This window comes from Triturus cristatus, chromosome 5_1 (genome assembly GCF_964204655.1).
Source record: "Triturus cristatus chromosome 5_1, aTriCri1.1, whole genome shotgun sequence".
Lineage (NCBI taxonomy): Eukaryota > Metazoa > Chordata > Amphibia > Caudata > Salamandridae > Triturus > Triturus cristatus.
In genome coordinates this window covers 214134003-214156668 of record NC_140587.1, presented here as the reverse complement: position 1 = coordinate 214156668, position 22666 = coordinate 214134003, and the positions used below count along the sequence as shown (strand labels likewise).

At 49.4% G+C, this 22666-nt stretch overlaps 1 protein-coding gene across 2 annotated transcripts in view; it reads left to right on the top strand.

Moving 5' to 3' along the window:
• Window positions 1-368: 368 nt before the first annotated feature.
• DENND3 (DENN domain containing 3) overlaps window positions 369-22666 on the top strand; it is a 757020-nt gene continuing 734722 nt past the window's right edge. The window contains exon 1 of one of the 2 annotated variants that reach the window (XM_085604830.1): window positions 369-1045. In XM_085604830.1, the coding sequence (XP_085460956.1) occupies window positions 962-1045 (84 nt within the window). In that variant the 5' untranslated portion in view covers window positions 369-961. The remainder of the gene's footprint in view (window positions 1046-22666) is intronic. The other variant, XM_085604832.1, reaches the window with a different exon arrangement.

Genomic DNA, 22666 nt, shown 5'->3' with positions numbered 1-22666 from the left:
CACCCGGCCTCTACCATACATTATAACTGCTGGGCCCGGAGGCCTAAATAAACGGGATGCTGGAAGCTCGAGGCCATTATCAAAATAGATGCAGATTGTGAGTGTGCTTTACTGCAGAGCGACAGCGTAGGCCTCTTGTTCGCCAGGCCACGTACACGACACTGTACAAGTGAGAGTGTTATTAACAGGAGTCACGTGCACCAACTCCCAGGCTGACTCCCTTCCACCTGCGACAGTGTGCGTCTTTCGCTCCACCTTGAGAAGAGTGCTATAGAAGTATGAGGATGCAGAACCACCTCGCTGTTCCCTGTGACGTAGTGACCCTGCCACAACTTCTTAGTTAGGATGACGCTCCGGACTGGTTTCACGGTCTGCTGGGGCGGAACCTGCCGCGTGGCAGAGCCCGCCCCAACGCTGGACTTCGACTTCAAACCGACCGCCGCCGTCTCCAGGCGATAGCTGAAGCTTCAGGTGTCGCGGACACTGAAAACGGACTCTCTTGAACCGCGAGTGCGGCGATACAGAAGAAGGACGTCTTGCAGTGAGGCGGTTGAGTCGGGCAGGTCTGTGGAGGCTCGGCTGCGCTGCGGAGCTGGGCGGATCGTCCTCTGCTGGACAGGATATGTCTGTTGCCATAGGTTCAGTAAAAGGGTTGTACATTTCTAGGGTCTTACGAGTTGGCCCGCGCGCGGCAGTTACTGTAGAGACCAGCAGCTGCAGGTAGGCAACAGGAGTCCAGGCTACACCGCAGCAGCCCACCTTTTGAACACTTCAGGGCACCGCAACTCAACAAGTGGCTAAACCAGGAGTCCGTCAGCGGTTGAGGTGAGACGGGTACATTCTCCTCGGCTACTTGGAGACAGCGTCTGTGCCCTCCTGTATCTTCCACTGCCGCACCATGCGCCGGCCGGGAGCGGCGGTGTGCCAGCGCTGATGGTGCCAGGCGAGAGCTGTACTCGCCATGGAGGAGGTCTTGCCCTCGGCTGTGCTGGAAGTCTGTGTCCTGCTGGGTGCCCCCGCAGAAAGCATCGCGCATTGTTTCCAGGTAAGAACACGAGCCTCACGGGGCTGCCCGCTGCCATGTGTTTTCTTGGATGTACTTACTTTATCATACATGGAAAGCTCTGTTCCCATTCCCAACACAGTTCAGTGCAGCTTTCTTGTCAATGTTAAGCAACAGCAGTTTACACCTGCCTGAGCCTGTCAAATAATAATCTCCCGTGCCAATTTTTGAGAAAACCTAAGAAGATTGATTATTTTCCTGCACAAGAGAGAGTTATTTTGTTTTCACTTTCCCTTCTGAACATTTTAAGAGAGGTAGTAAACAATATAAAAGGGCAGGATTATTTGGCTCGTAAAGAGTGATATTCTAATTGCGTTTTTTAGTTTATATTGTCACCTAACTAGTTTTCTTTCAAACAGTACCGACCCCTCAGGCATAGGTATGGATTACGTTTTGACGTACTTTTTTTTTCCTCAGAAGATGGCCACTTTATTTCTGAGACGGCAAATAATATGTAACCCGACGATAGTGAAGCAATGGTAGATAAATAGTTCTGATAAAAGATGTACTTATTTATGCAGTCCCCTATATACATGTTAAACATAGAACAATATAACCATAAGTAATATTTACATTTGTAAGTATTATTTGCAATACCAAAAGCTCAAACTTTCAGTAATGGAGACCTATTGCATTGCAATTGCTTGTTCTTCGAGTTTTCTGTACTAATGCAGTGTTTTCTCATATCTTTCTGTTCAATGCCAGGTGCTCAGAAAAGGGCAAATCTACTTATTTCCTAAGCCTCATTTATTTGATGCTGTGACTCGTGACATCTTGTGAAACAAATAAAATAGTTTGCATGACGAGCTGGAAGGACACGTATCTGCATTAGTGCATGCACCTTGGGACTAAATTCTGAAAATAAATTTTCAGACACCCAATGAGAATATAATTTGCAACATCCAATGGGGAGTTTTTAAGGGACACTGTGTGAGGATTTATTTTGTTGGATTCACAAAAAAGGAGACCATCATCAGAATGTACTTGTTAATGAATCACGTAGCTCATATGCTTCCAGTCAGTAGCCCTATGCCTTATAATTCATGAGTTTCTCTTGCTTAATTAACAAAATATAATTATACAGCCATTCTCCTAATCTTAGATCAATGGATCTCTTGCTGCAGGCAGAGCTCAAAATCTGCCTCCATGAAGGGTAGAAGACGTTTTCTTCTTAGCCCCAAAAGGTCTTTCTATTCACGTGAAGTTTCTAAACTATGCAGCCTACTGGTCGCCAACACTTAGAAGCAGCTTAATCTGTACAGCGCTGTAAAATGGGAGTCCTCACTCTGAATATATGCCTTGACTCCTTTCAAAGAGTGTTGTCTTGGAACATTCAGCTATATTTGGCTTCTACTAGGAGGAGATACTTTGGACACCTTAAGAGATAGTGACACAGACAAGGGAAATTCACACAATGAGGATTTTAACATGAGGGGGTTATACGTGAAGAATGATGGACAGTTTTGAAGGGGGGGGGGGTAGTATTCTTCATTTGCAAAATATGTGGGGGAGTGACATAAAACAAAGTGATGTTGCCATACAGGACCAGTAGGGCTATGTAGTTTTGACAGAATAATGGGAGTGCAAGTAAAATGTGATTTACTGAAAGATCGAAAAATGTTTATCTTGAAGGGGCACGTTGGATTGATACTGCGCCCTTTCAAGCACTGGATTCGGGGACAAGCTCATTAATGCTCAGAAAAGGAAGGATATTTTGGCACAGTGAGGGAATGTCATCACAACAAGGGGCGATTTACGTCTCTCACCTTTATCGTGCGTTACGAGATGACATCTCACAGGAGCCATTAGGACTACACCGTAAATTGGACTCGATACTACCCGCGCGTCTGACAGGTGGAATGGAGAAAGGTACATGAAGGGGTCCATAAGGCTAATGCTAACGCAAGATTTAAACTTCTTCATTACAGTGTCATTCACCAGGTGTACTTGACCTCACACACACTCCACATGATATACCCACACCGCACTGACACCTGCCCAAGATGCGCAACTTGGGGAGTGGATATTCTACACATGATGTGGCAGTGCCCCAGACTCTGGCCTTACTGGGATGGTGTTCTGACATGACTGGGGGAGGCAGCGGGTGATCAGACAGGTGCTATTGGGCTTATTACCTAAACCTAAAAATAAGGCAATGTCTAGGAAATTTGTGAATTTGGGATTGGTGTTGGCTAAACGTCGAGTAGTTATTAAAATGGATGCAACCCCAACCCCCGTTATATACAGATTGGCTACAGGATATGAAGGAGTGGGCACTGGCAGAGCTAATTAGGATGAAATTTGTGAGAAAAGACGACAAAGCGTAATACGATAGGATGGCGTGGAATTCCATGATAATCGATCTCCAGGGGAACCAAGATCAGACCTCCCAGCGGGCCGGGTGGGGGGTAACGCACAGAGCGAATCCAATGTGACTAACTCAGACCGGGAGATGTCGATACCCCAGTAGATGATGCACGCTGCATCGAGGGTGATCACGACTGTATATATCATGTGGCTCCAAGGACGGGACGGGATTAGGGGATGTTTTTTTTTTTTTGGGTTAAATTGATTATAGTTTTATAAAGTATTGGCACTAAAGTTGGAACACACCACAATCTTCCGAGCTGTTTTTCCTTTGTTTATGTTTAGTGCGGGGGTACCCTCACAAGCTTATGTGCAGCTCTCCTGGATTGAATTGTAACTGCACACAACAGGATACTGCAATGCACTTCGTGGTATGATAATGTATGTAGTAATTCAGACTAAATGCAATAAAAAAAACAAGGGGCGATTTAGGAGCAAAAATGAACGCTTGGCACACTGATAGTTAAAGGTTACTGCCAGAGCCATGAGAATCAAGTGATTGTAATTTGTGCAAGGGACAAAGCGCTCAGCAGCATCACGCACAGGGACGGCAAAAAAGGTTGGGCGAGACCGTTTTGCACACCAGTACAGAAACAAATCAGCTGGGTTATTGCAAGTGCGCGTTCTCCATGAAATGCCTGTGTACACCCCTATGAGTGCAGGGAGCTAAATGAGCAGTCTCACAAATTCAAGCTGGTTGCTGGTTGGATGAGCTGAAATCAGCGTCTGCAGCAGCTCAATGAAGTGCAGTCAGAAGCCCAATTGGAGGTCTGATGGAGCACAGTTGGGTACCAATAAAAGCTCTTGGTGTGTTTGCATGACGTTTTGGTGCCCACTTCAGATGCGCCTTTGGGTATCCGAAGAAAATCCATACTGAATTCCCAATTGATAATACGATCTTAAATGCATTTTTTATCGAACGATTTACCAGAGACTCTTTTATTTTCTCCCCTACTTCTTTGTATTACAAAAGAAAGTGCCAAAAATGACTGTCGAAAAACATGAGTCAGGGCTACATTTCAACATTTAGACTGGGACAGCACTTAGCCGTGAAACATTTTTTAGATGAGTAAGGATCATCAGTTTATGATTTATAACTATGGCTTTATCAAACTAAAATCTGGGAGCGTGCACTGGTTGTTTGGAACAACTGGAAGGCGAGAGAGGACTGGTGAGGACTGGAGGTAACAGGTGCTATTTTTGGACCAGAAATAGTTTTTCAACAACGTTTGGTATTTTTGGGTGTAATTCTGCTGTTATCATGAGTTGTTCCAGAACCGCGATTAGTATTTACTTTTCAGAAAAGCTTTGATGTTCTGCCACATCGGCATACTTTAGCAACAGTTATTTCCATATCTGACCTATTTATGGGTAACTATAAATCATTTTGGTAATTGGGTGCATCAGTACCAGTTGCCGGAGTGAAGCCCTTTTCCAAAGCCCCTTCTCCTTCACATCTCACCTCTTCCCCCTTACCTGGCCAAGTGCATGGGTGTTTGTAGTGCCCCTTCTCACACTCCTCTTTGGGGGAAAGGGACAGATGCTGGCAGCCTTGCAGTCCTCTGTTTCCATGGATTTTTATTGTTTTTGTATATTTTTTTGTCTGATGGGTCCCTTTGCTCGGGGCCCAGCTCGTCAAAGTTAACCCGCAGCCATCTTGCACCAGTGACTAACAGCAAGCACTGAGAGACAACAGCTGATGCAATCAAGCTTTAGCTAGAAAAAAAAATTAAGGCATTTTTGCGTTGATTATTAACATTCATCCTTTATAATTTGCCCGTGTGTAGTTTCTATCGGAACTTGTGTGCATAACAAGCAAATATATATAATATTGTGCTGCCCCCAGAGGGAGAGGATATGGCTCAGCAGTCAGAGCTACCTACTCAGGAGCTGGGGACCAGTGTTCGAACATCGGCTCAACATCAAATCGCTTTATCTACTAATGTAATTGTTTTTTTTAAAACTGCATGGTCAAGTAGGGGTGGGACAAGAGAAGTTAAAAGAATAAAATAAACAGACCTTTGAAAGGTGGTTGGGGCGGCAAGCAGTGAGGGGGGAAGGGGTGGATCTGTATCCAAGGAGCGAGAGAGCAGCTGTTGTTGCATGGAAGCATGTTGTGCCTGCAGTAGGAGAAACTCATTAAAGAAAATTGTGCTTACAGATTAAATCCGACCTACCGTGTAACAGAAAAGGGCCAGTCCTCATGGGAGGTTACAAATGAAGACAAGGGTATACTAAGGAGGGACGAACAAGCCTATTAACGAATCGGAAGCCAGCGTTTATGAAGGACAATGACACAAGCCAATTAAAAATATGGGCGGAAAGCGGCCAGGGCTTCAAGCCATGCTCGAATACAGCATGCCACACAGTGCAGCGCATGCGCTGAGCCCCAGACTCAACCTAAAAATTAAGTGCCGAGTGGATATACCAGGATTAAAATCTTGTCACTTGCAGATTTAACAAACATAAATTTAGACGGTTAATATACCTGTTGCTGATATCACTCAAATTGTAATTAAACAAAATGCTTAGAAGCTCTACTTGGGTAAAGTGCACCTGTATTAATTTGTCACTTTTGAAACTTCCCCCACTGTAATTGGGCATTACGATTGAATAAAGAAAGATTATGTGCTGCAGTGACATTTTCCTTCTCAGACATTCTCTGTTCTCCTTGCCTACACTCTAATGATCCCAGTGTGCAGTGAAATGTTGAGCAGTTTATTGGCACTTGTAAAGTGCATGACCACATGGAATGACCTCCTGGCACTTTTGATGCGGGATTGAGAGGTATTCCTTTCAGTTCCGAGTGTGATTTGCTTGTGATGATGCCCTTCTGCTATTGTGTTCTGGCCCATCTCTCGGTTTGGAGGCAATATCTTACTGACTGAAATAACACACTTCAGAACAACTCGCTGAACAGTGTGCACTTTCCTGTTCCAAAATAATAGGCCAGGCTTTTTTATGGCTGGGTTTTGTAAGCCTCCATTTAATTGGAATCCATAATCTTCCGCTCTCTTGTGGTGTGCTAGAATCCAGGACCGTACCTAAAATGGGCCTGGGTAAACATCCCAGCACTGCACTCTCTTGTGATGACCTTGCAAAGGACCCCATTGCAGCCCTTGAGGTTTGAGAATGGTGTGTCACATTATCGAATGATAATTTGGGCTTTGTTCCAATTCGCAGTTTATTTTTTAATTCATTTTATTGGAGGTTTAGATGTCACTGTATGATTCCTTGATTATTCCGGTGAGTTTGGGTCCCTTTGTAGGATCAGAGGGACTCGGGAATTCATAAACATTGCAAATCTCCACAATGTGTCTAAATGCAGAATTATCTGAGAAAACTATGTGAGTACTGTAGCTTAATTTCACATGGCAGCCCTCAGCACGTCCCACTTGAGCATCTTGAGGCAGAAACGGCTGTGGTACAGAATTGCAGCCCACAATAGTGATTCAAGCAAAAGCACAGAATATTAGAATCTAAAGTCTGTGCATCTTTAAGTAAGACTTTATCAACAATAGTTAATCACTGAGCCATGATACATGCACATCCCCTTCGTAGTTAGTTGCTTGTGTTTTCGTGAGAATATCTTGAAAGTTGCTTACCTCAGACATCGGAAGGATGTGTTAGGGTTTTGGCGTTGGATTTTCAGTCATTGTTTTCAGTTTAATCCATCTAAGACTGAATTCCTGTTTTTTTTTCTTTTTTGTTTTTTTTCCAAAACCTTTATTTTGCAATTCAGTGACACAGCTATTCAGCCGACAACCCGGAGGTACGGCAGCTTTAGAAACACAACACATACGGGTGTCCACGTTTCACTAACAGGATAGGCAAAGGTTCTGTTTTAAATAAACACAAATCCAAACCAGAACACAAGCAAGGCGGTAATCACTATAAGCACCAAAAGGGTTCCCATCCGGGGGAGCGAGCCCCGTTTCGTCCAACAGACACAGATTTATAGTAAGGGAAAGGAGGGGAATTCAGGGACTCAAGAGGACAAACACATTCAGCAAAGAGGTCTAAGCCGGAAAAAGGGGGCTAAGGGGAGAGCTGCTCCTCGGGCGGGTCCGGGTCTGGGGGCAGGCATATGCCCCCTCTGTACTGGTTCTATCGCCCCCATACAGAGTGCCATTTCCGAGGGCGCCCTCGAGCACAATACAATGTCTTCTCCCTAAACATGCTCCAATCCATGTTTTCCATCCACGCTGTCAATGTAGGTGGCCTATTAGAGCCCCACAGACGTGCGATGTCGCGCTTGGCTACCATATTCCCTAGGGTCACCCATTGGGTCTGTGCCGCGTCGTGGTCAGTAGGACCCCAAACATTCAGGAGACAGCACCGCGCCTCAGGCTGCATGACGATGCCTGTCACCTCCCCCATCACCTCGTGTACTCGCCTCCAAAACTCCATGATCACACCGCATTCCCAAATAATATGTAGGAAGGTGCCCACCATACCACAGCCTCTCTTACATAAGCCCTCCTCAGAGAAACCCATATGAACCAGCCTAGGCCCCGTCACGTAGACCCTATGGAGTATTTTAGGCTGCACCAGCCGCAGGCGCACGGGGATCGCGACCTCTTTGGGAGAAGAAACTGCATACTGCCAATCCTCGTCGTCCAGTTCAAGGCCATCCCTGATCCATTGGTCGCGCAACCCTAGAAGAAGATCCGCCCGAACATTAATAAGTTTCTTATAAATGAGCGAGATCGTACTCTCTGGCATATGGCCGTCCAGGATCCGGTCCTCCAGCGGGGAGGACTCAGGCACCTTCTCACCTTCTACCAGGACTGACCGCAAGGCGTGGCACACTTGGGCGTAGCGGAAGAACTCCGAGTTCCCTAGCTCATATTCCTTCTGCAGCTCCTCGAATGACTTTATCCTACCCTTAACCAAAAGGTCTCCAACCCTGGATATACCGATCAGGTCCCACTTCGCAAACCCTTTTGTATGCCAAAGCTTTCCCAGAATATCGGAGTCAAACAGAGGGGTGGCAAGGGTAAGCTTACCCTTCCAGCCCAGTGAATCCGTCGCCACCTTCCATACGCGCACGGCCACCCTGGTGGGCCCCGTAAGGGTTAAGTCAGACGACTTAGAGTACAACGCTCTGTGGTAATTGCCCCCACGCAGCAACCAGCGGTCCATGGCGAAGCCAGGGCTCAGCGCCGGACCATACACACCATGGTTAATCGCGCTCAACTGGGTGGCCCAGTAATAACGTCGAATGTCTGGAAGCGTGATACCACCGTCGTACCACGGGAGCGTCAACTTAGCAATCGCTATACGCGGACGCCCTTCCCACAAGAGCGCGCGCTGATGGCTTTCGACCTCACGGAAATAACTGGCCGGGACCAGGTCAAGGGTATTCTGCAGGGCATAGAGGAAACGGGGAAGAGACATCATTTTAAACAGGGCGGCACGGCCAAGGGGGGAAAGCGGCAACCGCCACGTCCCGTCGCAGACGTGCTAAGGGAGGGAGCAAGTTCTTCTCGTATCGTAAAATGGGGTCGGTGGAAATATAGATCCCCAAATACAAAAAGCCCTGCCGGGCTATCTGGATCGAACAGTTGCGCGGGACAGGCGGGACGTCCCCACACAGGACATACAAGCGTGACTTCTCCCAGTTGATGACAAGACCAGAGTTCCGACCGAAAGAAGTCAAGACGTCACAAACCACTATCGGGGATTTCTTAGGCGAGGCGAGGTATAGCAGGATATCGTCGGCGTAGAGTGAAATGCGGTCCTCGTGGTCAGGCGACCAACGAAGCCCACGTATATCCGGGTGCCATCGTATCCACGCCGCCAACGGCTCAAGGGCAAGGGCGAACAACAACGGCGACAGGGGACAGCCCTGCCGGGTGCCTCTCCCGAGCTCGAATGGTGTCGACGCCCGCCCGTTCACCACGACGCTAGCAAGAGGCCCCTCATAGAGCAACCTCACTCAGCCTACAAATCCAGGCCCAAAGCTGAACTTGGCTAGCACAGCCCGTAGGTATGCCCATTCCACCGTATCGAAGGCCATCGTGGCATCGAGGGACGCCACGATAGCCGGCTCTCGTATCGTGCCCGCCCTAGCAATCACTCCGTGAAGGCGTCTAAGATTCAGTGCAGTGTTACGGTGCGGGATAAAGCCCGACTGATCCGGGTGGATCAAGTCGCCAAGCACCCGGACCAAGCGGTTAGCAAGGATCTTAGCAAGGATTTTCGGCTCGGCGTTGAGAAGTGATATCGGCCGATAGGAGCCACACTTGTCCCGGGGCTTACCGTCTTTATGTATAACCACAATCGTCGCCAGCCGTTGGTCGAGCGGAAGAAACCCATTCACCCGCGCCTCCACGTACATGGCGCGCAGGTGAGGAGCCAACTTATCAGGATGAAGCTTATACAGCTCAATCGGCAAGCCATTTGGGCCCGAAGCCTTACCGGAGCGCAACGCTCGGATAGCACACGCCACTTCATCTACCGTTATATCCCCATCGAGGTCATCCCTATCAATGGCAGAAAGGCAGGGCAGAGTGATGTCTCGCAGAAGGTCACACGAGTCCTCAGTGGGCCTGTCCGAGACCAAGGTGTATACCGTACGAAAATAGTCCGAGAAACACTGAACTATACCGTCGGGATCAGTAACAACCTCTCCCCCATCCGTCGACAACTCTGGCACCACACGATTAACACGCTCTTTTTTTATCCAACCACGCCAGCAATTTCCCGGCCTTATCAGCAACATCGTACAATCGACCCTGCTGCTCTCTATTGAGGGTCTTGGCAGCGTTAGTCACCAGGTCCCTATATTCCAATTGCTTCAAGCTCAAATTATGCAGTGTGGCCGTTGCAACATCCTCTCCCAAGGCCACTTCTAAAGCCGCTATCTCGCCCTCTACTTGTGTCACCTCAGCGTCTCTCCGCCGCTTGGCGGCCACTACCAAGGAAAGGGCCTCCCCTCTCAATACCGTCTTAAAAGCTTCCCATATGGACACCGCTGATTCAACTGAACCCTGATTTTCTTGAAAATAGCGGTCAACTGTCTTCAGCAACGCACTGCGCATCATGGGGTCACGAAAGTACCAGGGGTTAATGGGAGCCACCCTGCCCCCCACCACCCGGCCACTATCAAGACGGGCCCACACCGGTGAATGGTCAGATATGCCCCGTGCCATGTGCCTAGCCTCAGACACCAAAGAGGCGTGGGCAGCCAGAGTGAGCAAGTAATCAATCCGAGAGAGACTCCCGTGGGCCCCGGAATGGAAGGTATATTGTCTCTGAGTGGGGTGCCGTAGCCTCCAACAATCTACCAGACCAAAAGTATCTATAAAGTCGGGAAGCCACTTCTGAGCACCCCGATGTCTCTGGACGGGTGCCTATCGAGCGTTCCAGAACCAACCGCATTGAAGTCTCCTCCCACCACTAGCAGCCCTTCGGGGAGTTCCAACAAGGCCTTGCCCAGATCAGCAAACGTGGAGGCCTGCAGGGCTGGAGGGACATAAACAGAAACCAATACCAACGTTCTGCCCTCCCACCTCCCTGCCACAGCCACAAAGCGCCCCCTGTCATCAGCAATAGTGGAGTCAACCTCAAATGGTAGGGAAGCTCTGACGAGTATGCCCGCACCCCTGCAGCCCGTGGAGAACCCCGAGTGAGCAATGAATTTGTAACCCTTTCTGTTAAGCGCATAACACATATTCCCTATAAGGTGGGTCTCCTGCAGGAGGACCACATCTGGCGAGGTCCGTTTCAAGAATTGCAGGACTATCCCCCGTTTAATACGATCCCCTAAGCCATTAACATTCCAGCTAATTATGTTTAAGCCCCTATCCCCCATCCCTGAACACGGAGACCCCCACCCCCCCCAGAGAACCACGATCGGACAATACTGACAACCATTGCTACGCCTTGCAAAAAAAGAAAACAACCCCCAACAACAACCCCCACATCCCGGATCCCCCCCCCTCCCTGCACCCCTGCGTCAGCTTACTAAGCCCCCCCAACTTGCAGTGTGCCTGTCGCCCTATCAAAAAACAAATCTACGAAAAGTACCCCAAGGGAGGAAAGAGTTCCTATCTTCCCCCCGCCGCCCTCCCATTACTGCAGTAAGGTGCGAGTCACTGTCCGGAGCTGAGTCAAAAACCAGCCGACACCTGTGATATCACTTCTGGCCATCTCGGTCTCCTTCCGCTCCATCCACGCTGTCCCGGCCAGGCTGTCGCCGCGGGAGCGCATCCAACCAGTCCCCTGCCAAGTCCGGTGATTCGAAGAAGAAAATCCGATCGTCATACACCACACGGAGCTTGGCGGGGAAAAGCATGGCATACTTCAGGTCCATCTCCCGAAGCCGCCGCTTTACCCCCAAAAAACTTTGCCTCTGTTTCTGCACCATCTGGGTGAAGTCAGGATAGAAGCTCACGGAGGCATTCTGAAAAGGCACCGGGCCTGTCACCCTCGATGCTTGCAGGATAGCGTCTCGATCCCGGAAATTAAAGATCCGGGCTACAATCGGCCGCGGAGGGGCTCCCACCTTAGGCCGTCCGCCAGGCACTCGGTGAGCCCGCTCCACCGCAAAAAACCTGCCGAGGCCCTTAGGCGCAAGATGATTCACCACCAAGTCCTCGACAAGTAAATCCACGGAGTGCTCCTCTGAGGTTTCCGGGACCCCAATAAGGCGCACATTGTTGCGCCGGGCCCGACCTTCAAAGTCTTCAAGCCGGCGGGCGGAGAGGTCATTCGCGGTTCGTAACTTACGAACCTCAGCCTGGAGTTCCGAGACATCGTCCGCAAGGCCTGTAGTCTTGAGGTCCAGGGACTTGACCCGCTCATTGGTTTTGCCCAGGTCCGCGCGAATCAAGTTGACATCCACCAAGATTGTGTCCACCTTGTGCGCCAGGGCCTCAAACTGTCGCCCAATCGATGCTTGCATCCCATCTATCGCCCCCTTGATATCCTGCAATGATAACTCCGAGGCTGGGGGCGAATCGGCCTTCTGTGCCTCCAGCGACTGTCCCGATCCACCAGGTGACCCTTTCTGCTGGGCATAACGATCCATATTGTTGGATTGGGTATAGCCTCCCCGCCTGGTAGTCTTGGACTTCGACCTGTCTGCCTCCGATTTGGTCGACATCCCGAACTGCAGGACGATCAGCCGCAAATAGACGTCCCTCACTCAGCTAGAGGAAACTGGGTCAACTCGGACTTCAGCAGCCAGTCAGGTCCGAGTGGAGGTCTTCCAGACCACAGCGGATCTGCATGAAGTGCTCCCAACCCAGCGCAAACAAAGGGGCGAGAAAGCGAAAGTGAAAGTGCAGCGGCATCGGTCCGTCTGTTCACACCTCCCTAGGCCGCTGTTGTTCAATTAGTGGCCGGGCATCCTGCCAACGCAAGCCCCTGGCATCCTTCGGAGGTAGGCCGCAATCTTCCGCCATGCACAACTTCGGTCCCCGGTGGGCGATCTCAGCCCGGACAACGTCAATCTCCCCAGCTGTGACTCATCTGCAGGATTCCGTGCATGAAAATCAGGATTTAGGACAGGATGATTGCCGGAGGGCGCGAGGGTAGCGGGAGCTCAAAGCTCACGCGGCCATCTTGGTCAAGCGCTAGGCTCCTCCCTGAATTCCTGTTTTGACAGGATTTAATTGCACAATCCCTATCGACCAGTGACTTCAAGGCTCGCAGTGGATAATGGTTCTGCCTGTTTTTCTGTATCTGTGAAGTGGCTGGCCCATCCCCCTCCAAGCACATTATTTCGAATATGGTACAGGTCAAACACTAATTCTAAGGAAAATAGCTTCTTTGCACGTTCTCGTAATCTTGGGAGCAATGTCGCAGGTGGCCTCTTTTCCCTCCATTTATTAATCGTGACTAATCTCTTTAATCCTTTTTTTATAATAGTCTAATTTATTAGGTGTTATTGTGACATACGTTTTTGTAATGATTTTGAATAATCGTGCAATAAAGGTTATCCTTCCACTAAATGTCGCAGATCTTAGAGTTCTCCAGCGTGGTTTTAGGGAATGCTGTAATTAACAGACTCTTGAAATCCTCGCTACCCTCCCAAGGGGCAGTAGGCATTGGAAGAGTTTGGCTGACGTCTGAGGTAAAGTGGTTCCACCTCTTGGCGCTGATCATCTCAGAGCTCTCTTGGCTTTCCTTGTGGGCCGGGGTATTGTTAAAGGTCTTGCGTCTGACTAATGAGGCAGTGGAACATGTGGTATCTTCCCTTTTTTTTTTTTTTAATCTGTTTTTATTTGGTTTTTGTTACCAATACAGACATACACAATATACATTACTTTTGGTAATGGCCGTTTGGTGTGTACGTTGATAGTGAATATATAGCGATGCAAATTCAGTCAGATTAGCTCCACATTTCTGTCCGCAGCATACCTATATTACTGCTGTGTGAACATGTGCCTCGGATATTAGAGACTGTTTCTCAAGATAACTGCAGCTCCTAATTATGTAACGCATGCCAGCTCTGTAAGCACTCGCTGTGTAGTGGTCTGTGAACTGGGGAGGCGGGTAGTAATATAACAAGGACAACTTAAAACACAACAGGTGATTGTGTGATAAAATCGGAGCTGTCCCTGGTCCTCCCTCCTAATGTGTCCTTTGCACTGTCGCATAAAAGGGGGAGTCTAGTATGTGGCCGAGGTGTAGTAATTGGGTAGTGCGTGTTTATGTTCTGCTCCTACTATCTCAGATCCCCTTCCCTTTCAGCGTCTGCCCTCCTCTGCTGATGTGTACTCCTATACAGTGGCATTAGTCAAGGGTGGAGCTACTTTGTTGGCATTGTGAATGTTTTGTAACTCCGCTAACGCCGTGTCCCAGCTTGCAGCAAGTGGGGTCCTGCGGTATGGTCAGGGACTACCGAATTTCCCCCCCCCCCCCCCCCCCCCGGATTTGTAATGAGGGACATGAGAGGTAATGACTTTTGGAGGAGGGGGGTCGAACAACCCCCGGCCGTATTTATTAAAATATGAAAACAAATCAAAAGTTTCAAGAAATAAACATTATTTACACTAATTTTTACGCAGAAACATAACACGACATTTGATTACAATTAATATGCACAGATTTCAGATGGCTAACCTTAACATAGCACTAATACATAGTTTTCCTATCCAAATCTAACATAAAGATCATAATCATATATTAATTACTTTCTGCGTATCCTATTCGGGCCTACGGCAAGGTCATTAACTGGTGTCAGATCCTTATCAATTTACCGCGCCCCCCATAGGGTTGCGCATGCGCAGGGGCCCCGCTTACCGCGAGGGTACTCCCCCACCCCCCCCCCCCCCCCCCCCGGTTACCCCCATACGTTCCCTGAACTCCACGCCAATTTGGGGGGTCTTGCACTCTGCGCCATTTAATGACGTCCATGCCAGTGCGGGGTGGCCAACCAGCCTAAAAGAAAGCGTGACTCCCCCCCCCCCCCCCCTTCCCCGCACCCATCCAGCCAACCGGATGTGCCGCCCCTGGAGTTATAGGAGAGACCCCTTGTCCCTCCCCCTGGGCGACCCCATCCGAGAATGAGGCCGCCCCCTAAGGACCTTAAATTTCCTGCTCACTAGTCATGACCTTACCGCCTGACCAAGGAATAGCAATAAATACGACGATTGAAGACCTGCAAACGGGAGAAAACGCCTAAGGAAGGAACCACACCGGCAATTACAAACACCCATTAAATACCTTGCAACAGGGGATGGAGGGTGGGAAAACAAAAGAAGTTAAGCAGCCTCCTAAGGGCTGCGACCAGATGCTGGGAGAGCGCGGGACAAAGAGACCGAGTCCCACGCTCCCCAGCCTTTTAACCTAAAACATGGGGGCAGACCAGTTCTAACTGGTCTGACCCCCAGCCCCCCCCCCACTCCCCCATGACCCAGAAGCGCCTTAATCGCTTCCGGGCCATGGGTCACCGTCGCGAGCCAATCCAGGACATGGCGCGCCAACCGCGTCATGATGACGCGGTGGTCCGCGCCACCTGTTGGACATGCGAGGGCGAGGGGGGGAGGAGGTCGGTGCCCCGCCATATTTGCGGCGGGGCCGATCACGGCCCCGCCTTTCGATATGGTCAGTGACTACCGAATTTCCCCCTCTCCCCATCCCCCCCCCCCCCCCCCCCCCCCGGGCATAAACACATTTGTAATGAGGGATATGAGCGGTAATGACTTTTGGAGGCGGGGGTCGAACAACCCCCGGCCGTATTTATTAACATATGAAAACAAATCAAAAGTTTCAAGAAACAAACATTATTTACACAAATTTTTACGCAGAAACATAACACGACATTTGATTACAATAATATGCACAGATTTCAGATGGCTAACCTTAACATATCACTAATACATAGTTTTCCTATCCGAATCTAACATAAAGATCATAATCATACATTAATTACTTTCAGCATATCCTATTTGAGCCTACGGCAAGGTCATTAACTGGTGTCAGACCCTTATCAATTTACCGCGCCCCCCCGTAGGGTTGCGCATGCGCAGGGGGCCCGCTTACCGAGAGGGTACTTCCCCCGGTTACCCCCATACGTTCCCTGAACTCCACGCCAATTTGGGGGGTCTTGCACTCTGCGCCATTTAATGACGTCCATGCCAGTGCGGGGTGGCCAACCAGCCTAAAAGAAAGCGTGACTCCCCCCTTCCCCGCACCCATCCAGCCAACCGGATGTACCACCCCTGCAGTTATAGGAGAGACCCCTTGTCCCTCCCCCTGGGCGACCCCCATCCGAGAATGAGGCCGCCCCCTAAGGACCTTAAATTTACTGCTCACTAGTCATGACCTTACCGCCACAGGCCAGCATAGTTGCCCGACTATCTGGCCCCCCCCCCCCAACCTATCCCTCAGAAAGGTCATGCCCCCTCCCTCAGACCCTCTAGCCAAGCCATGAAATTCTCTAACATTAAGTCATTACCCAACCTAGTCAAGTGGACCCCGTCTTTTAAGAAGCACGGTTCCCCCCTAACACACCCATGTGCAATGCACTGTAATTTAGAAGATCGGAACAGTTTCCCTATTTTATTATTGACCCTCTTTACCGAGTGGTTCAAAGCTCTCACAGAGTCCCCCCCCCCCCCCCCCTCTCCATTTAAATCTGGGTACCATGTGAGACCAAACTATGTAGCAACCTTGGCACGCCTTGGCTAACCAACCAATCTCGGAGATTATGTTCTCAAACAAGACCCTCCTGCCCAACCTGACCAAGTCATTGCCCCCCAAGTGTAAAATAACGATAGAGGGAGGAGGACTATGTCTCTTCAGCAGATCAGTCATAAAGCCCCTAAATTGACTAAGGCAAAGGCCCCCCTTTCCATGAAAAGATACTGTGAACCCCTTCTGCTCTGCCCGTTTCCTATAGTCACTTGCAAGAAAAACAGATTTCATACGCCGTACATATGAATGCCCTACAATCTACACATTACGTGTCCCTGTGACCTGTAGCTTTGTTGATCGATGCGGAGAATGTTGTTGCTGGGATGATGTCAGTTCCCCCCCCCTGCGTGACAGGTTTGAGAAACTGTGAAGAAAACAACAGACAGAGAAGCATCAGTACACCATTATACTGTGGCATCACAACATGTGCAGCCGCACATAACGCTTATAACTATTGGAAACCCATCGTCCAATCCTCTGTACCTTACTGGAGTGCAACCCCCTAGCCGTTGCCTCAGTGGCAGCCCCTATCCTGAAAGAATGCGTTCCGAAAACACTTGGATCCATGCCTGCCTTGCTGATTGCCATATCCAATACTGTTTTGAACTGGTACCTGGTAAGTGGTGTACCGTCCGCATGTAATAATAATGCTTCACCCAACGCGCTGTTCCTCAGACTGAGGACATTTTCAAGATGCATTACCGGGCAACACGGGTTGTTTCGCGCCCTATGCAGTACCACCCCTTCACCCCGAGCTTCCTGATCGGTTTTTGATTTCTTGATGATCAAAAGCAAAATATCACTTTGTATCTTTACGTACTCCATTAAGAGGCCGCCCTGCCTATCCTGCTTGTTGCGTGCCACCAATTCACCCACTCTGAATGCCCCATAAAAAGCTAATGCAAAGGCAGCTCTGAATAATAGAGTCTCCCCCACTGAACTGCAGACAGCGCCCAGCGCCGTCAGCAGCGCACTCAGCAGCTCCAACCCTATCGGCTGCCTGGTGTCAGGAATCCCACCTTGGATTCGTCGCCACCCCTTCAATGCCTTCCTCACAATGAAACTATTTGTGGGATCGTTTGTGTCTCTAATCTGCGCGAAGAAGGAAACTGCCGCTACATGTCGCCTGGCTGCCGCCACTGTGCGCCCCCCCTTATGTAGGCTGTCTAAAAACAAGAGGAATGCGCCTGATGTATCCCATCTCTCCTCCCAGTCTTGACCCAAAAAAGTACAGTAAGACCAAAACGCCACTTCATAAGCTTTCCTGGTCCCAGGAGCTAGGCTAGCAGCCATGAGGTTCTGTAGTTGGGGGCACCAATCTGCCAAAGAACTTCGGGAAAGTGTGCTGATGTTGCCTCTGGAGATGGTAGATGGTCCCTAAAAACCTGCATCTTGAAGCGAGAGAGTGCGTCAGCAGCATTATTCCGCACTCCCGGGACATGCTTTGCCTTAAACTGTACATTTAGTTTCATACATAACAGCACTATCTCTTTCAACAGGCGAAGAATCATTTTACACCTTGCCGCCTGTTGATTGATGGATTCTACCACTGTCATGTTATCAGACCAAAAGATTACAGACTGGTTCTGCAGATCCTGGGGCCATACCGTTAATGCAACCCAAATGGGAAACCATTCCAGAAAACCTATGTTAGCTGTTAAGCCACACTCACACCACCACCCCGGCCACGGCTGGGCCACCCACTTGTTCCCAAGTATGGCACCAAATCCCACACTACCCGCCGCGTCAGTCCATAAACCTAAGGCAGCCGAAGTAATGGGGTGACCGGGCCACACTACTCTGCCATTGAAACCCCTCCAGGAATGCAATCCAAATCCGCATGTCCTGGCGAACCTCAGATGACAGTCGCGTGTGATGGTGTTTTTCGTGTAAGCCTGCCATAGCCTGAGAAATGGAACGAGAGAATGGTCGAGCCATAGGTATCACCCTTAGTGCAAAATTCAACTGGCCTACCACCTGCTGCAACTGATGTAGCGTCACTTTGTCCTTTAACAAACACTGCTGCAAAGCAGCACGGTGAAGTAATCTATATCGTGATAGCCAAGGGCCACACTTACCAGTGGCCCGCAATGTAAGTCAAATAATGAGCAGTTAGCAACGTAGAAGGTTCAAGCGTTTATTGGCCACAAACAGAACTCTACATAGAGGAGCCTCATCGATCCTCACCCATGAGGTGCGCCGAGGAAGACTGAAGACTCCTTGACAGATTCACACTTTTATACATTATCAGTTCAACATACAAAGCCTTACAAGCGGAAAAGTACCAGCCAGTCCAGGCGCTCCTAATGAGCTCATCCCATATCTAGTTTCGGCTATACAAAAGGGTTACTATCTTTGCAGAGAGAAGGTCGGCGGGGTGACTCCCTTCTCGTCCCAGGTCTGAAGGAATTCGCTTGATACTCCCTTTAGCAGATGTGACCTTGCTTCTCGGTCGTAAATACATTTCAGCCTGTCTTCTCAACTGGTGCATGCTAAATTGGGCAAATGGTGGGCTCAGGGAACCACGTGATCATAAAGGGAGAGAGAGTCACTATCCAAGATGGCCGCAGTCCTGCTTTCGGCCCTTTCTATCATATCAAGCTGAGTTCAATGGAAACGGGCCTTATTACAAGTATAATCAAACGTGCTGTCATTAGATACACTGTGCTAATTATATGTATTAACTCAATCCCTTCAACGGAATTTCATTATCTTTTGTTCAGGTAACCTAAAACAGCCCTGTACTGAATCAATTTCAATGCCTAGGAACTCAATTGTGGTTGTTGGCCCCACTGTCTTCCCTGAGCCAGGGGGACCCCAAATGTACGCATGAGTCCACAAAATTCCTCCAAGGCCACAAAGCATTCCTGAGAGCCCGCCGGTCCCAGAAAGAGAAAATCATCGAGATAATGCATCACAAAATGATGTCCTGTCACTTGTCTGAAAACCCACTCCAAAAATGAACTAAATTTTTCAAAGTAAGCACAGGAAACTGAACAACCCATAGGCATGCACCTATCCATGTAAAACTGACCTTGAAATGAAAAACCCAGCAAATGATGATCTAAATGATGCACTGGCAAAAATCGGAATGCAGATTCAATGTCAGATTTTGCCAGCCAGGCCCCCGGACCCAAAACCCTCAACATCTCTACTGCCTGATCAAAGGACGCATATTTTACACTGCAAAGTTCTTCATTGATGGCATCATTCAATGACTTGCCTCTGGGCGCTGATAGATTATGAATCAACCTAAACTCCCTCTCTTCCTTTTTTGGTACCACACCTAGGGGAGAACAGACCAAATTAGGCACCGGGGGGGACATCAAACGGACCCACTATTCTCCCTAAACCCAACTCCTTCTCAATCTTTTTCACTACCACCCTTATGTTTGACCTCACAGACAATTGGTTTTTGCACTCCGATGTCCCTTTGTAATCCCCAACTGGTATCCTGAAACCATACAAAAACCCTTCCTGCAGCATCCTAGCTGTAGCATGATCTGGATACCGATTTAACCAGGGATTCATAGCAAAGACATCAATAGGTGAATGCGTTACCTTTTCCATTTCCTCCTCAGTCCTGTTTTTTTACCCCCTCTTGGCCCTGAAAAGGTGTTCCCTTTCTTAAGACACTTTGACTCTGGGTGAGAGGGGTGATTACATATGGCACATGCGTGCCTGAATTTACAGGTGCCTTGGGCTCTAGTACAGGACTTTCTATTAAAGTCCCAACACACTCCCTTTCTCTTTCCTCCTTTCTCAGTGGCCGGCGCCGCCGCACCGGGCTGCCCTGACCGAAAGGGCTGATGTGGCGGCGAACTATGTGCCTTGCCCCAATTCTGACCTGTACTGCCCGAATGCCCTGGGCCAAACTGATCAAACCAGGAAATAGAATCCACCCTGTCCCATGTGAGTGAAGGGTCAAACTCTTTTGCCTTCCTGAAGTTCATATCATATTCCTTCCACCCCACACCACCGTATTTATCATGCGCCATCGCCACCCTGCTTTGGTAACAAGCCATTTCCGCTTGCATATTAGGTGTACATTCAGCCACTATGGCCATATACATAGAAAATGCCCTTATCCAGTTTGTCCATGTCTCTTCCACCCTGAATCTAGCGATTTCCGCCCGCCACTCACTGGGAAGCATCAAATCCTTTTGTTGCTTTGCATAATCCATTTCCCTGTTATCCATCAATAAGGAAAACATGTTTACATACGCCCCAGACCAGATCAATTCTTTCACATCTTTCGCAACATGGCACGCTAAATACTCCTTCCTGGAAGGTAACACCCCGGCGCCCAACAAAGGTAAAGCCAGCTCCTTTCCCGCTGGCTCTGCCGTCTTGGCTTTTCCACTGTCGCTTTGCTGAAGCCCTGGCTGTGCTTGCAGGGCCTTCTCCGCGCCCAAGCTCTGTTCTCCGCCCGGGGCTGCCATGATCTTTGCCACCAATCTTTGTGCCTCTGCCAAAGGATCGGTGCCCGCCGCCAAGGGCAACACTCCCCCCCCCCCCCCCCCCCCCATTCCTAACCATGGTAGAACTGCCGCTATTTGAGTGGCTAACTCCAACGGGACCTGCCCACCCCCTGCTGGTGATGGTACCGGGGCCACAGGATTCAAGACCGGAGCATTGGGGCCTGTTGGGGACACCACTGGGATGAAACCTGGCACTACCGGTTCAATCACAGGGGCCACCGGAACTGGTGCAGTTACTGGCACTGGTGACCCTGGGACGTTGAGCACTAAATCAGGAGACTCTGGCACTGCTGGGAGCCTGGACGGACCACCCCCACCCGGTGTCTCTAGAGGTGCCACTACCTTGGGGACCTGGATCTTACCCTTCTTATGTCTAACCTTCTTAAGGAGAGCCTCCAATTCCCCCCCCCCCCCCTTGGTTTTGGGGGTACTGTTGTCCGCTTCGGCCTCCCAGACGGCCCACCCTGTTCCTCCACCTTCTGCCTCAACTCAGCCAGGCTGTGGCCCATTTGCTCCACCTTGCCCCACCTCCTATCCATAGTCGCCATCCTACGCATCATTGCCTCTAGCATATGCTCCATGCGCGAACGCTTGGCTCCCCGCTTCCCTGACATGCTATGCTTTGACCCACACGCTTTCCCTTCAATACCCCCTGCCCAACCTCAATTCAACCCCACGCCTTTATCTGGAACAACACAAGCGACACAGGCTTAACGCAATACAATAATCACGATATTGCAGACACAAAAACTTGAACGTGACAACATACACATTGAATTGGGTATACTGCAGTTTCGGGGAAATGTGCACCAAACAGACAATTGTAGCGGAATAGTAATCAACACTGTGTTACCAAAAGTCCCCCAAATAACGATTGTCAACCCACGCAGTTGCTTATATGCCCCTTGATGCTATGCAAAGGCCAGACCAGAAATGCCAAAAATGTACGAGCAGAAAACAATGGGGAATTTAAACGTGCAGCCTGAAATTAAGACCCTTTAAAAGAGAACCGCCTGAACCCTCAGCCGTATGCCCCACACAGTTGCTCCTCCCAACACAACCAGCAATTTCCTAGTAAAACTTCACCGGATTAAACCGAGCTCCGGATCACAGCTCAGCCCCCTGGGCCCCCCCGCTTGACCGTTACCGTATCGGCGCGTGCGCGCGCCCCACCAACCTCACGAGCTTCACGAGACCACCAGACAAAGCCAGCCCAAGTCAAAAAGGAAGATCATCCTGGACTCATTCTAGCGTCATCCGATGACTTCAGCCAGGCTATTCCTGTAATTATCTGGGGAAGTCATCCCAAGCCATCCTGAAGTCTTCCCACAGAGCAAAATATTTAAATGAGATGACTCTTACTGTAATCACAAAAACTACTCCAGGATGGTGTCCTGATTACTTCAATTAAAAATGCGTGATGATCCTTTACAACTCCAAGAATACTAATTGACAACTGCAGAATCAGCGTGAATTACTCCAGGATGGTGTACTGATTACTTCAATTAAAAATGCGTGATGATCTTGTACCTCAAGGAATACTAACTGACAAGTGCAGGATGAGGTTGAAATACTACCGGATGATTTCAGGACAACCTCATGG